This window comes from Azolla caroliniana, unplaced genomic scaffold, assembly GCF_043228905.1.
Source record: "Azolla caroliniana isolate FFs.n. ecotype wild unplaced genomic scaffold, voAzoCaro1.0.p SCAF_2, whole genome shotgun sequence".
NCBI lineage: Eukaryota > Viridiplantae > Streptophyta > Polypodiopsida > Salviniales > Salviniaceae > Azolla > Azolla caroliniana.
This window is the reverse complement of record NW_028230437.1, coordinates 26,477,391-26,492,204: the sequence shown is the minus strand read 5'-3', so window position 1 is coordinate 26,492,204 and position 14,814 is coordinate 26,477,391. Positions and strand designations below refer to the sequence as shown.

Here is a 14,814-nt window from a genome sequence, read left to right as displayed (position 1 = left end):
GTTAAAGAAGCAAGATTACCAGAGCGGATTAGAACATAAAGAATTCGAATAAAGTTCAAGAAGCATGATCGCAGGAGAGAATTGTATTACTTACTTGTACTGATCTGCAGCATTGTCTATGCAGTGTTCAATGCTTGGTGGTAATCTCAAATATTCCTGACAGACAATCTGTCGGATTAGAGGTATGTTTAGGTCGATCGGAATCCATGGAAGCTAATTTTACAGGTGTTGGATTAGTTGAATCATCTGTTGCAGAGATCCTGACGGAGCGATGACCTTGTGATGTTGTAAAGAGAACGGAGAGGAAAGAACGAAAGAAAGAATGAGAAGAAGAATCGGGAAACGGAGAAGGAAAGGTAACGCGGAGGAGAATCAAGAGTTTGAGAAGGAACAACAAAGGATGAAGAGAGAAGAAGAAGAACGACAAAGAATGAAGGTCAAAGAAGAAGTAGGAAGAAGCGATTGCAGGGAGAATCAGGAGAAGCGGAAGCAGGAAGAAACGATTGCAGGGAGAATCAGAAGAAGAAAGGGGGGGAAGAACAGCGATCGAAGAGGGCCATGAAGGAGGAGGAGAAGAAGAAGAAGAAGAAGAAGGAAGCAATGAAGAAGAATGGGGGGGGGGGGGGTGGGGAGGAGGCACGTGAGGGCGCGTGATGTCGACAGCTGTTAAAAAAAGAGGAGGAGGAAGGCGACAAAACAAAAAGCCGCAGGAGTCACGTGACACACATCATCCCCCCCCCTCTCTCTCTCTCCTTCTCTCTTGTGGAAACAAAAGTTTGTTATGAGGAGTTGGGAAACCCACGTGCATTTGCATCCCCCCCAATCGCTTTGTTATACATACATACATATTTGTGTCGCTATTGGCGTTGGTCGTTGTTCGTTTGGTCACCACACACACACAATCAAATTGGGCGTATGGAGAAAGAAGAAAAGGGGGGGGGTCCCACTCAGCTGAGAGTGTGGTAGGGCTCCCCTCTCCTGTCTATCACGTGACCCTTTTACTTCCTCCTCACATGCATGATGCTACCCTTCCCCCCCCCCCCCCCCCCCCTTCACCTACCTCCTCCTCCTTCACTCACCCAACCCCATAATGCCGTCCACTGTCCTTGTAGCTCCCCCACTACTAGCCTTGGTTTCAAAATACATATTGTTGTTGCTTAATGTTAAAACCTTCGAATTTCCCAAAGCGGGGTTTTCTTCGTCCGCTACTTGTGTTTTTCAATCTTTGTTCGTCTCCCCCCCCCCCCCCCCCCCATCTCATACTCTTGCTAGCGCTGTTGTGGTCATTCAATACATCGTTCTACCCTCCACCTCAATCTTGTACGATGATGTTGTTGTGCCCATGGTGGTGTTCGACTCTTGTAGATCCCCTGAATTGCAAAATAAACCAATTCAAGTTGCCTGATGCAAGATTTTCTGGCTATTGTAACTATCGACAATGTGCTCGTTTAAAAAAAATAAAAATCGTCACTTAGGCAACTTTTAGTATTCAATAACATTTGTTTGATGTGGTTTTTATCCAGCTACATAAACACCTACACGATGTTCGCACTTTACACATCTCATTACAAATTGATGATATTGTGATCGATTATTAATATTTTGATAACAAATGTCTAATGCATATGTGGACCAATCGTCTAACATGCCCTTTTTGTAGTATAAAACTATCTATTGTTTTGAAAAGCCTAGTTTGAAAAATTGATTGTCACCTACATGTTGTTATTACCATGATGTCACTCTTTTGAGGGTGACATAGAGTTCTGAGCTTTTATTATGACTTGCGACCTTTAGGATAGTGTGTTACTATGGAGTAAGTATCCAATTTCATATACCTCCTAATTCTTATATTGGGCATGATTACCATATACCAATTGTTTGAGTTGATTGGGAAGTTCCTTTTTCTATATATATGATGCCCACTTTGATCGAAACAATTTGGCAAATGCTCATGCATACATGTAATGCCCTTTAGTAGAAATAATTGGACATTAATCAATTGTCTATGAAAATTTCAAGAACTCTCTATCTTACACCTCATCCTGCATTGATCAAAATGGATAGTTCAATACATTGCCTTATGTATGTTATAACTTATGACCATTGTTTACTACCTTTATGTACATTGTCACAACCAAATTAAGATTATGCATTCAAACATTTCCTTTGCTCAAACTCATAGCGAATGTCTCTATTAATGCAAACTACTTGACCTAAGGAATGCAAAGCTATATTTTGTGCAAGTAATGGATGCCAATGGGGTTTTACATCTAGGATGACGTCAAGTTCACATTTCCTATAACATTCTGGCTTGATGTTGTATGAGGCAAACGATGTTCATGAGGCAATGACAATACATAATAGAAGATTGATATTAGTTAGTCCCTTCCAACAACCTCGCAAGTAGGTGCGATCTGTCCAAATTTGGAAAACTGTGACCACAATAACATTATGGGCATTATGGAAATATCGATGTAACCGACTTTATGATGGGGTAGACATTCATCTCTCAGATGTGTTGTTTGAGATATGGGAGAACTTGCTTGCAGTAGTCTGTGGCCAGTATGACAATATGCGGGGTTCCCCAGATACTGTGAACCAGAAAAGGAAAAAGCTTCTTCACTTATGGAAAAAGGTGCCCTTGTTTACAATGTCAACTCAAGAGCCTCAATGGCAATATCGACTTTCCATGGACTCTTTCTTGAATATCAACAAATGTAAACATCCTTGTATTTTACAACATTGTATAGGAAAAGTTGTAACCTCCTTGGTAGCTAGGTTCAAGTTGTAGCCTTCGGGTTTTGTTCTTAATACTATTGAAGAAAATCTTTTATAAAACAAAACTTCACATTTCCCTTGTGGGTTAGGTTACATACGTGCTACAATGGCAATCACAATAGGAAGCAAGGTCATAAAGCGGAGTGAATCTAGAAAGATTGTCTGAATTTGGATCATTCTCTAAAACTCGAGAACATGAAGTTGGAATCACATTCCCTAATCCATTTTTGCAACTCCTCAAATTATCAAGATTTTGTTTACCATTGGCAAGGAGCAAGGTGTTGCTAAAAAAAGAGTCTGACGTGACGCATAAGGGATTTGTGTGGACAAAGGGATTGAGTCAATTCATAGAGTTTACACTAGAAAAGTATTTCATCCATTGTAGTAGCTACTTTTGAGTGTTTAAGATAGTCGTAAAGATTGGCGGCAGGCATGTTTGATTCTCATCACAGGTCCAACCTTGTTTATTATATCATTTTGGGCTCCCATGGACATATTCTTTTTGCTATCTATATTTCAATGTATTGCTTTCGATTTATGTAAACATGTCATACTTCTGATATATTCGAAGTTATGCAAAATGTGTAAGACAAGACTCTAACTATGTGTTTGAAATAATGAAGTGCTTCAATTTTGCCGTCTTCATTGTACCAAATTTGAGAGTAGTTACTACCATGACTCAACCATGTTAATTTTAATATATTCTAACCAGAATTTTCAAAATCTTTTGAAACTTTGAAGCACTTCAATTACATTATTCTCGTAGTAGATAGATAGTGGCAAATTTGAAAGCAGTTACTTCCATGAATTTTGTGGTCTTAACCACGTTGCCAACACCAACATTTACGAACTTGCTTAGTTTTCCATTTTAGGGTTTAGCATTTTCTTTTCATCCAACACTTTAAATAGTTTACATTTCTCTTTGGCAATTAGGTTGGTGGTTTTCATTGTAACATCAAAGCTATAAAAATGAGAGAACCAAAGTTCAATCCTCGCAATGGAATAGGCCCCATCTAATATCACAAATAGTCTCTCGCGGACATCTTTCTCTCTTTTACAAAACAAAATCTTGGTAATTACTAATAACGGCAATCCAACAAAGACCACTCCACTTTTACATACAAGGTATAACAAATACAAGTGGTTCAAAGTTTCCAATATCTTGGTATTAATGACCCATCGGCAAATATGTATGTTATGAGTCTAGAGTACAAGAAAGTTAGAATAATTATTATATGTTTGAGAATCAATGCAAGCAAAGTGATACTCGTGGATGGAAAGTGAGATTGGTGTTAATCAATGCTAAGTGGTCCAAGCGTTACTTTATAGGGTGGAAGTTGGAAGTGTGGGCTGAAACTATCTCACTTAGTGCATGGAATTAAAATACATGAGATTCACAAGTATATGTTCAGTAGATAATTGGGAGTTAAATCGTCAACATCATGTCCTATAATGCTACTAGAAACATATGTGCAACCCCTTAGAGGTGCTAGGTGTGCCAAGAGTACACACATATATCAAAAAAATCAAGCATATGCCCAATAAAAAACTCTCAAAACAAGGTTTGGAAGGTAGGATTCAAGGCACAAAAAACTAATAAGAGCACAATTCTTTCATTTGGCTAGGTGCCTGACATTTTGAAATGGTTAAAAATATGATAAATAGAAGATCTATTGGAGCTCTAAAGTGATGTTATGGAATTTGTGATAGTTAAGGATTGATTACAGGAGACACTAAGGATGAGGTGGAAATATGCTAAAATGTCAAAATTGAAATATTACATTGCAGATGTTAACCCTCAATGTTGGCCATGATAGAAGATAAAATGCTAGTTCACATATCCAACCAACAAGATATTACTTCTCGTTAGAGCTAATTTAGAAGAAGCTAACTCCCAATCAATACTTCCCAAATGGAAATATTTGCTAGAAGTGGCAATTTAGAATGCCAAGTATGTTTCACGATTTTTTGCCATCCATCGTCATAGACTATAGTTATGTACCTTCCTTTCTTGTTCAACCTTCAATGATAAGGTTATTGAAGAGACTCCATTGAGAAATATTACAAGAGATTGGTGGTCATTTCTAAAAACTTAGTCTAACTCCATAAATCCTTATGAGCGTATGGGTTCTCTTTAGTTTGTATAGGTAAAGAAACTTGCATCAATGTTTTTCTTTGTGATTGTAGCTAAACAAAGCCATAATTTGGTAGGAAAAAATAAGCAAAGTCCAAAATTTGATAAGATCAAGCATCAACTACATCTCCCACTTGTTTGACCACCAAAATAAAATGTCTGATTAATTTATGTCCTTTATCCTTGAATATGTCATATCACACCAAGATAAAGAGTTTTTTCAAGGAATAAGAGAAAACAAGAACTTAGAATTTTATGAAAATGAAATTAGACAAGAATAGAGTGAGGTAATTACTAATGGTAAGCCACTAGATTACCAACTTTGAGATCAAGGCTTGACTATCATGCCTATTTTGCTTTTTCCTTAATTCACTAGATGCCACATTGACTTTTTGGTCGCTCCTAGACAACCTTACCAACTAAGCTACAACCATATGGGCTTTCTCTCACACACATACATGAAATTAATCAGATGTGCTCAAGTCCAAACCAAATCAAATATGCCTTCCAATCTCCGTTGTATTCAAAATAAATGGAGTTTTTTTTGCTATAAAGAATAAATGAAACTAGAGTCTCCTATCTATTAGAGTTAAAAATCATTGGAGGACTTATATAACCAAGAAAAAACCCAAGAACTTTGCATGGGAGAGCACTAAAGAAATGGACAATTATCCCACACAACTATACACATAAATGCCCCAACCATTGGGTTACTAACTCTTTACACAAAAGCTTGTGTGGTGCTACCTTTAACACTAACTAATATGATCCGAAAGTTGTACTTTCCAATTGAAATAGTGGAGCATTGTAAAGCAAATACTGGATATGAAGCTCTTAAGAATAGGGTTCACATGTGCATTGATTGGCCCACGATTGGTATCTATCATCAACAAACAAGGTGTGAATGCAAAACATCAACACTCTGAAGATTAATGAAAATCTAGAGTTTGTAACCAGAAGTCCATTATGGATTCGAACATGCCCAATGCTTGAATGGAAAGGCAAGTTTGAGACCATAATGGACTCCTCTTGCTTTTAACAAGTAATTAATTTGTAGCATGTATCCATCTGCTACACTTGCCACACATCACCATTAAATTCTTAAGGTCAAGTAATGAATCAAAATGGTCTCCACTCACAAAATATATCATTGATTGGAGAAGGACAAAATCTGTGATTTGTAACAATAATGTCTATTAGATTAAATATTGAGGAAAGTATACTATTAGATTAAGTCTTCAAAAAAGACTATTCTGAAAAAGAAACTTCAAACAGGGATTGAACATGTAAATCTACTTGACAAAAGAAAATTCACATGCATGTGACATAGAACCTCCAAAAACCTCATTCATAGTGTTCTAAAACTATTGTTATTGGTACTCAGATGCAAGAATGATATTCAAATTGGTGGTGTGGTGCTAGAACCTTATATCTACCTCTCTCTCTTTTGTCAGTGTTTTTGGGTATTTACATTATTCTAACCATTTCTAAAATGTTAAGGGTATATTGTCATCATTAAAAACATGACACTGATCCTTTTTTTCCCCAAAAAACAAGACATTGATCTTAATATTTTGAAGAGAGAGTATTGTGAAATTCATAGGTGGGGTGAAAAGCCACGATAGGAACCTTGTTGAAGGACAAAGTCACAATCAAAGATTTTTCCATGTGATACACAAATAAATTTATGTCCAATTTTATTTAATTTAAGCAAATAAACAAATTTCGGAATGGGTGTAAGATTAGTGTTTTCCTTGGAAAACTTATTGCACTTGCCCAAATAATTGCACATAGATCTTGTGTGTCACACTCACAACAAATTGCATGGTTATGTAGCATTTGCCTACATAATGGAAATCAAAGGTTGCATGTTGTATTTGATCTATTTGAGTGCCAAGACTCAAAGACTTAAAGTTTAGGTTCCTTCCAAGCATGCTCTCCTCATACAAAATGTCCCTAGAAGTGCATCTCCTTCAAGCCTTCCTTAGCTCATATTTGTTTGATACGACAACGTTAATCTTGAAGCCTTGTGTTTGAATCCTAAACTTATAGTTGTCATTGACACTACTAATCTCTCCTATGTTTCTTAATGCCATTAAGGAATATAAACATATCATATGTGTTTCATAACCCTCGTTTGAAGGTCTTGTCGTCCCTTAAGAGATGGAAATTTTCTGCCTTTGTAAGATTTGGGCAATCAAAACCCCACCCAAATTGTGTAATGTGGGACAATGTATGCAAAAAAGTCACATGCAAATACAAAAACTAGGGTCCCTCTTCATGGGATGCCTTATCAACAAAGAGAGTCATAATGGAATACACATCATTTATCATAGGGGCTCTCCTATGAAGAATCACTTCTTGGAGAGCCTACACATCACCTCACATTTTATGTGAATTTCTTTTATCTTGACATGGTAACACCAACGGTGAAGTAGTTTCCCACATTGAAAAGATAAAATGTATGTAAGATGTTTGCAGGGTGAAAGAACAAGATCTAATTGACATGTAAACGATGCCAAGGGGTTGTCTTCACCTCTTTTTATTTATTTATTTATCGACAATTTTTCTAGCCTTCGTGTATAAAAATGTACAAATGTTTTTTAACATTGAAACTCATAACCCCCAAATAACAATTTTGTAATATTTGAACTAATTAAATTCACAATATACAAGTGCAACTCATAAAAGATGTCTTTAATAAAGGCATGCTTGTTCATTGTAATGGCCTAACGTGTACAATATAAAAGCTATAGCAAGTTCACAACAGACACGTCATGTGACTTTAATAAAAATCACAATTTAGAAAAGTGTATGCTAAACATTAAATTCTAGCTTACCTTATGAAATAAGGTGTAATGCACCACTAACTAAACTATCAATTAGTAAGGATAATAGCTTAAGATTCAATAAGAGAAATTACAAGTGAAATTAAATCTGATTTCGGAAATGAGAAGCAAATAATTAAAGCTTATTAAAGAGTTTCGTCTTACAATAACAATGAATTATGGAATTGAAGAAATTATAAGTGAAATTAATCATGTTTTAGAAAGGACAAGCAAATAATTAAACATCTATAATGACAACAGATTATAATGGTGTAGACTTAGAGACACGATATTAAGAGCAAAGCATGCTGTCATGAATTGCCCCACTTTCATATAGAGTTCAAATCATTAAAATAAACATAAAAAGCAAAACTTGTGTTTCTAAGTCCGATGCTCAACATTACAAGTTTCTTCCAATGAATTTCAACATACAAATAGCTCCACTATTATACATTGTTTATTGGTATGCCAATTTCTTGTTAATTCTTGAATGAGCTTGGTGTCTATGATGATGTAACAATTCCTTCAATTTCTTTAGGTCAATTGAAGGAAGCATCATACTGTATCACACAGTGGGCTCCCTCATTTGTTACTTGATGAATTGGTTAGGAAATATGTTGTACAAATATCTTACATGTTGAGAAATAATATGAAACCATGCAATTTCACAAAAGCTTACCAAATATAAAGCCCCTTAGTACATCCATCAACATGTATTTGCCAATGGCACCAAACGAATCCTCTTATTGTAAAGTGCTTCTCAATCGCCCTAACATCACAGATGCATTATTAAAATTGGTTTGGTCATTTAATGGATTCCTCTTTCTTGTCGCCTCCTTGCTTCCTTGCTGCTTCATTTTCCATTCACATCGTCTCCTCATAGCTTCTTAATATAGCGCAAAAACTATATTTTGTTGAATAGAACATAATTCACACCACTCTTTTCAAAGAGTCATGGAATAAATTTCCTTCAAAGACCAGATTGAGTGTTTTCACTCAATATACAATGATAAAAATCATGAATCAATCTGGCATTGTATGTATCTCTTTATAACAATTATACACTATGTACATTCTTAGGGTTTCATATGAAAAATCTCCCAGGGACATCATAACATACCATCACTAAGATTTATTTATTTTACATATTATCTTGTACAAATTGGGATTTGTGCGATATTATCATGTTGCTCAATTGCAAATCCCATAGGGTGATTGTCCATCCCTGCGGTTAACAAATGGCACACCACATCGTTATAACATGATTATTGTAGAATATACATATACATATATATATATATATGTATGTATGTATGTATGTATGTATGTATGTATATGCATGGTGAGAAAGAATAAATCCATTATGTGGTTTAATCTCACATCATCATACCATGAAAATGGCATGATCAACCATTTCTAGCATCATAAACTTCACATAAACTCTTCAACTTAAAAAACTTGATTACCTCTTCGAAGAGTTCCATACACTCTCTTGAGACTTTGGCGGATATGTCTTTAAAGGAAGATTGTAGAGTTGATGATGTTGTGTTAATTGTAGATTGCAAAAGGTCATCACCTTGTTTCACTATCTCAACCTGTAAATCCTGTGCATTGGTGTCCCACATAACTAAATGAAAGGCTCGGCGAGTTTTTTCACAAACAACAGTTTCAACATCGCTGATATTTGCAAGGCGGGCAAAAGTCGCATCTTCAGCTTTTATTTGCCATTCTAAGACTATGTCAACAATTACTTTCGTGTCATCTTTTGATGTTGCTATTACTCCATCGATTTTACTTTGTCTCTTTAATAATGACTCAAACCCAGCAAAAACCTCCAGTTTTGTCATGCTTAAGTAATGTCTGGTATAGAAAAAGGATTCTGAATTTAGAATAGCTCGTATCTAAGTGTAAGATATTTTTATGCTTTTATTTCACACTAGCAATGAAAAAGATCGAGAAAAACAAACATATATATATATATTTACATTCTAATTGACCAGTCTAGATGTTTAAGGGTCGTGTAGACATCATCACTTGCCTATTGGTGAGTTTGCATTAATTTATTAATAAGTATTTTACCAAATATTGAGCATTTCCATGTGTGCAACTAAGTCAAGCATGAATAATATTTTGGAATTTAGAGATGGTATAATAATCTTCAACGACAATGACATAAACAAGAGGTCACACACTGCCTCATCTAAATGGCGTACATGGAGCAAATTAATATTGGAGGCATTATATGACCATGTTGTTAAACATTATCTTCAACAAATTGCAATGATTATGAGTAAATTTAATCTGCCTTTCGTGACTCATCTTAAACAATTTGCTAGTCCACTTGATTTGTCCTACTCTTCACAAGCTAGTATGGTAGCAACAATGAACCATCACATAAAACATGCATCTACTCCTTTCACATTTGACGAGTCCCTCAAAATAGGTATACCAAACTAAGTGTGGTTTCTAGATTAACAAGATTGTTGTTTAATATCGTTGATGGGCTAGGTCTCAACCGCATAATGTAACACTCTATCGTAGGTCATTGAATATTTTTAAAGAGTCACCAATCATGCCAAAGATGTTTACACTAGTAGCTATCTAGGGAACACGGTATTGAATCCTAGGTCATTCACTCTACTTTTATGTTGTGGAACTTTTGCCGAGATTGAACTACTATACATCAACTTCTTTGTTACCCAATGCCCACACCTTCTACAAATTGATGCTATTGTATTCAACCCATTGGGTTTTCAAATTTTGACATGTGTCAAAGTTGTTAGGCCTATTTTAGAAGCAAACTTTTGTACTACAGAAGGTTTATAAAACACAAGATAATCTCCATTATTCAAGAATGAAACCCACAACCTGAATGTTTACTATATATCCTCATGTTTCTATGATTAAGTACTAGAAATTGAGCAAGGTAATCTATGTAGCTTTAGTTTGGTGCATCAAAACTCTATGTGACATAGAAAGCATATGGTCTCGCATTACATTTTCGCATGCAATGTCTTGTTGAGAACAACACAACCTTTGTACTATTAAACAACAAGCTTGGAACAACACAAGGAAATCGTTGATTTCCATGTACTATTCCAATCACATCTCAGATTTTATGCATCATGTCGATCAATGGGCCTAGCCTCTCATCTTGATGGCATGTGCATCATTGCCAATGTAATGAAGCACCGATATCAAAGCATTAAATTAGAAAAGAAGAAAGTATTGTAGATTTGCCTCCTAGACTGAATATATCAGAGATGAGATTCAGTAAGCGAACTAGAGCCCTTAAGTATCCATTCAATACTACATAAGAGTTGTGATTAGGATGAGCCATGGGTAGAAGAGTGGATTCTTCATTTTTAAACAGCATGCCTATTGCCACCATTAACAATAGTGAAATCCTCCCTAGAATGATTAGAGTGGATGAAGGAGCATTGTAGTAACCCTTTATATATCGAAACTATAAGTTATTTATACCATATGTGTCCAAGCTAATGATCACACTTTTGTTGTTTGGCCCTTTCCAAAGGTGGCCATCCGCTATGTAGATGCTTGGTCCACACAAACACCCCCCACAGTATAGTTCATCGGTATAAATAGTTCTTATGATTTACCTTGGCTCTATAACTATTATACATTGAATACAATGCTCTTTTATTGTCTCAAGATTCATGGCATGGCTACATCATTGACCCCTACAATGTGGATATTAAACATGCAAGCATATCACATGATCTAATAGTTGTTGTCACATTGACCATTGTCTTGTCACATGCACTCCTTCCATCTTTGTAATTAACTTGATAATGGGATCCACCTTAAATACTAGCGGTTGTAGTTGTGTGATCTTGGTGGACTTTTGATCGGAGGAGTGTTCTTACTTGAAGGAAGCTAGCATGGGAAGGCCCTTGCCATATAAAGTATGACAATATATAAAAGCATGAAAAGGTATGGATTGCATCTAGGTAGGTAGGTATGCAACGACTTCTCTACAACCGCTCATCATGCATGAAAACAAAAATATTTTCAAAATTTTGAATCTAGAGATAGAAAGCATGCCATTTTTCTTATCCCTAATTTTTTTTCCCATTTTAGTTAGACAATGACTAATGTTCGTAAATCATACACCAATTTTGAGTATGACGGGACCGTCACATTAATTGGACATAACTTCGTGAGAGTCATATAAGTGTATTAAAGAAATCGAGATAAAGTTTAAGCACTAAATTATGTATTAAATGAATGGATTTGAGTCATAAAAGATGAAGAGCACATTGTACAATATTCATGTGAAAGATATAACTGTAGATCGAAAATATGTCTATAGGCACTACATATTAATTTACCACTTGACTTGTAGCCACTACCAACCATGTTTGGTCCACCTTGGCTAGACAAAAGCTCATAAAGTCATGTCATAATCCAATGGAACTATACATGTACTGGAAATTAGTAGTAGTTAAGGTCGGACGCGCAACTAATGGTCAACCAAAACGAAGGAAAGGAAGTTGGTTGCTTCGGCTAAGTTTGAAACCTACCTATGAGATGAAACACAAAAAACCTACCCATGGTTTGGTACAAAAACATAGATACATACATAGAGAGATAGAGAGAGAGAGGAAGTAAAAGAGTACCTACCTCCCGGGTTTGAGCACCTGGGGTTGTCGGTTACGGAACTTGACACCAATTTCGTGGTCGGCGACGTTGACGATACGGAAGGGGCCGAGTGTGAACTCTTTGAGGGCGAGCATGTCGTCACTAGTGGTGATGAACCTGAAGTCCTGGCACGAGAACAACGAGACGGATCCCGAGTGGAGTAGAACGGGGGGGCGCCCATCCACCCAAGCCACCCCGAGGTGCCCACCGTCTCCTATCCTCAGCCGGTTCAGGTTCCCGTGGCGCACGTACACCGTCTTCTCACTCACTTTCTTCACGATGGAGAAGCCCCGGCTGCGGCCGTGGTGCGTGCTATCGGAGAAATCGTAGGCGCCCGCGGACAGCATGACCGGGACGCCGTCCTGCCATCCCAGCCCGATCATCCCGTCCTCGATATACACCTTTATCTTCGTTCCACTCTCCCGTCCCCTACCCCCTCCTCTTCTCATCAATAATGCTCCTCCGCCTCCTCCTCCTCTTTGGTCCCGTCCGTCCGCCCCCGCTAAATCTAGCGGCCCCCCCAAATCTAGCGGCGGCACCACTAGCTGCTGCTTCCGCCCCCGTGACTCCTCCGCCAAACTTAGCGGCGCCCCCTGCTGCCCTACTCCTCCTCCTCCATGGCCATGGCCATGTGACCCCGCAGGCCCTGCTCCTGTATCCTGCCATGTCTCCGCCGCCACTTGACCGCTAGATTTGGCGGCCACCGCCAAACCATCTAGCGGCGCCACCGCCCCTGCCCCCGCCTGCCTCGTGGTCACCATCCCTAATTCTTGTGAATAATACTGCCTCTTCTTCCCTGGCAGTGCCCAATTTAATGCCGCCCTCGTTCGACCTCCTAATTCTTGAGAGAAGTAATGACCACTCTTCTTCCATGTCTGCCTCGGTGTCATCAACCCTACCTTCCCAAACAATCCCGCCGCCCCCGATTTCTTCGTCATATTGTTCATTCCCTGCACCGATTCTTCCTTCGGACTGTAACTGTAATGTTGCATCATTTCTTCTTCCCAAATCTTCAGTTGATTCCCATTCATATGATCCACTTCCATGGATTCAGAATCATTGGTGAGCTCAGGATTGTTCCTCGCACTAGAGACGGTCGCCACATCATTAGGCACCAGAATGTAACGGATGCTATCCCGGAATTTGACTTTGCGCTTCTCCTTCTTCGTCGGAACCATGGTGGCATCATCGATTTCGTGAAGATGATGATTGGGTTCAAATACTTGGTGGTTTGCAAATGATGATTCGGTGGTCACACAATCCTCGCTTAGATATAATTTCACTGCCGGCTTGATAGTACTAAGATTGATGTCGATCGGGTCATCAACATGACCGATATTATCATCATCGATGGGGCCGATCAAATCACCACAATCATTATTAGGGGCACTCACCTCATTGTATTGATCATTGAAAACACCATCATCTCCATTAAAAATGTCATATGATTCATGGTGGTGGACATGATGCCGATTTATCGATGGGGGCGAGGTAACAGATGATGGATTTATAAGGAGGGATCCTGAATGGTTTATATAAACATCTCTTACATGTTTCGACGACAACTTCCGTGATAAGCTTCGAATGTTGTTGCCGGTGCTCGACAATATCTTGGTAAAGGGTGGGGCAAATGTTTTCTTAGAATGAGAAGGAGGTGAAGGGGAAGGGGAAGGAGAAGGAGAAGAAGGGGTCACATATGTAGTCTTCTGTGGATTAAGATTATTGTTGTTATTACCAACATTGGTATGGGCTGTTGATTTAGTAGGGGAACTATTGAAGAGTTCTGCAAGGGTTATTTTGTGGTGTTCGGATGGATTGCCCATTCCATCATAAGAAGAAGAAGAAGAAGAATTGGTGTTAATATTGGGTTTGGTTTTGCTTTTGGTTTTAGAATATATATTTATGATGTTAATGGCCTCTTCTCCTCGTCCTCCTCCCTTGCTTTCGGGTTTTATGTAGTGGCATAGAATCCTTAATAACTTCACGAAAAGTCTAGTTGTTTTGTAGAAGAGTAATAGTCACCTATTATATATATGATATATCTATCTATTTATCTATATATCTATATATGTATGTATGTATGTATCATTGTATGTATATATATATATATATATATATATGTTTTTGTCATGAAATGAAAGAAAGTAGAGATTTTTACAATCTTTTGTGGAAGGAAATAAGAGAGAGAGAGAGAGAGAGAGAGAGAGAGAGAGAGAGAGAGTATAAGAATGATGAAGTCAAGTTGGCAAGTTATGGAATACAAGGCTTTAAGCAATGAATAAATGATGAAAGCCTAACGAAGAAGGCTTCAAGAAGCCAACTATATATATATATATATTATGCGTGTGTTATGTGGAGTGGGGAGAATGTCATTTTTCCATGCTGAATCTAGAAAACATCAAGAATTTGCCT

At 37.6% G+C, this 14,814-nt stretch overlaps 1 protein-coding gene and 1 long non-coding RNA gene across 2 annotated transcripts; one reads left to right on the top strand and one right to left on the bottom strand.

Annotated features, from left to right (window-relative positions):
* Window positions 1-8,752: 8,752 nt before the first annotated feature.
* Window positions 8,753-14,345, bottom strand: LOC147867900 (uncharacterized). The gene is made up of 3 exons (XM_087315809.1): window positions 12,385-14,345; window positions 9,207-9,600; window positions 8,753-8,965 (listed from the first exon to the last, which is right to left on the bottom strand). The coding sequence occupies exons 1-3, from the start codon at window positions 14,223-14,225 to the stop codon at window positions 8,882-8,884; spliced, it is 2,319 nt and encodes a 772-aa protein (XP_087171935.1). The 5' UTR covers window positions 14,226-14,345; the 3' UTR covers window positions 8,753-8,881.
* Window positions 8,916-9,412, top strand: LOC147867901 (uncharacterized). The gene is made up of 2 exons (XR_015529391.1): window positions 8,916-9,043; window positions 9,088-9,412. It is a non-coding gene; the product is annotated as an uncharacterized LOC147867901 (long non-coding RNA).
* Window positions 14,346-14,814: the final 469 nt, after the last annotated feature.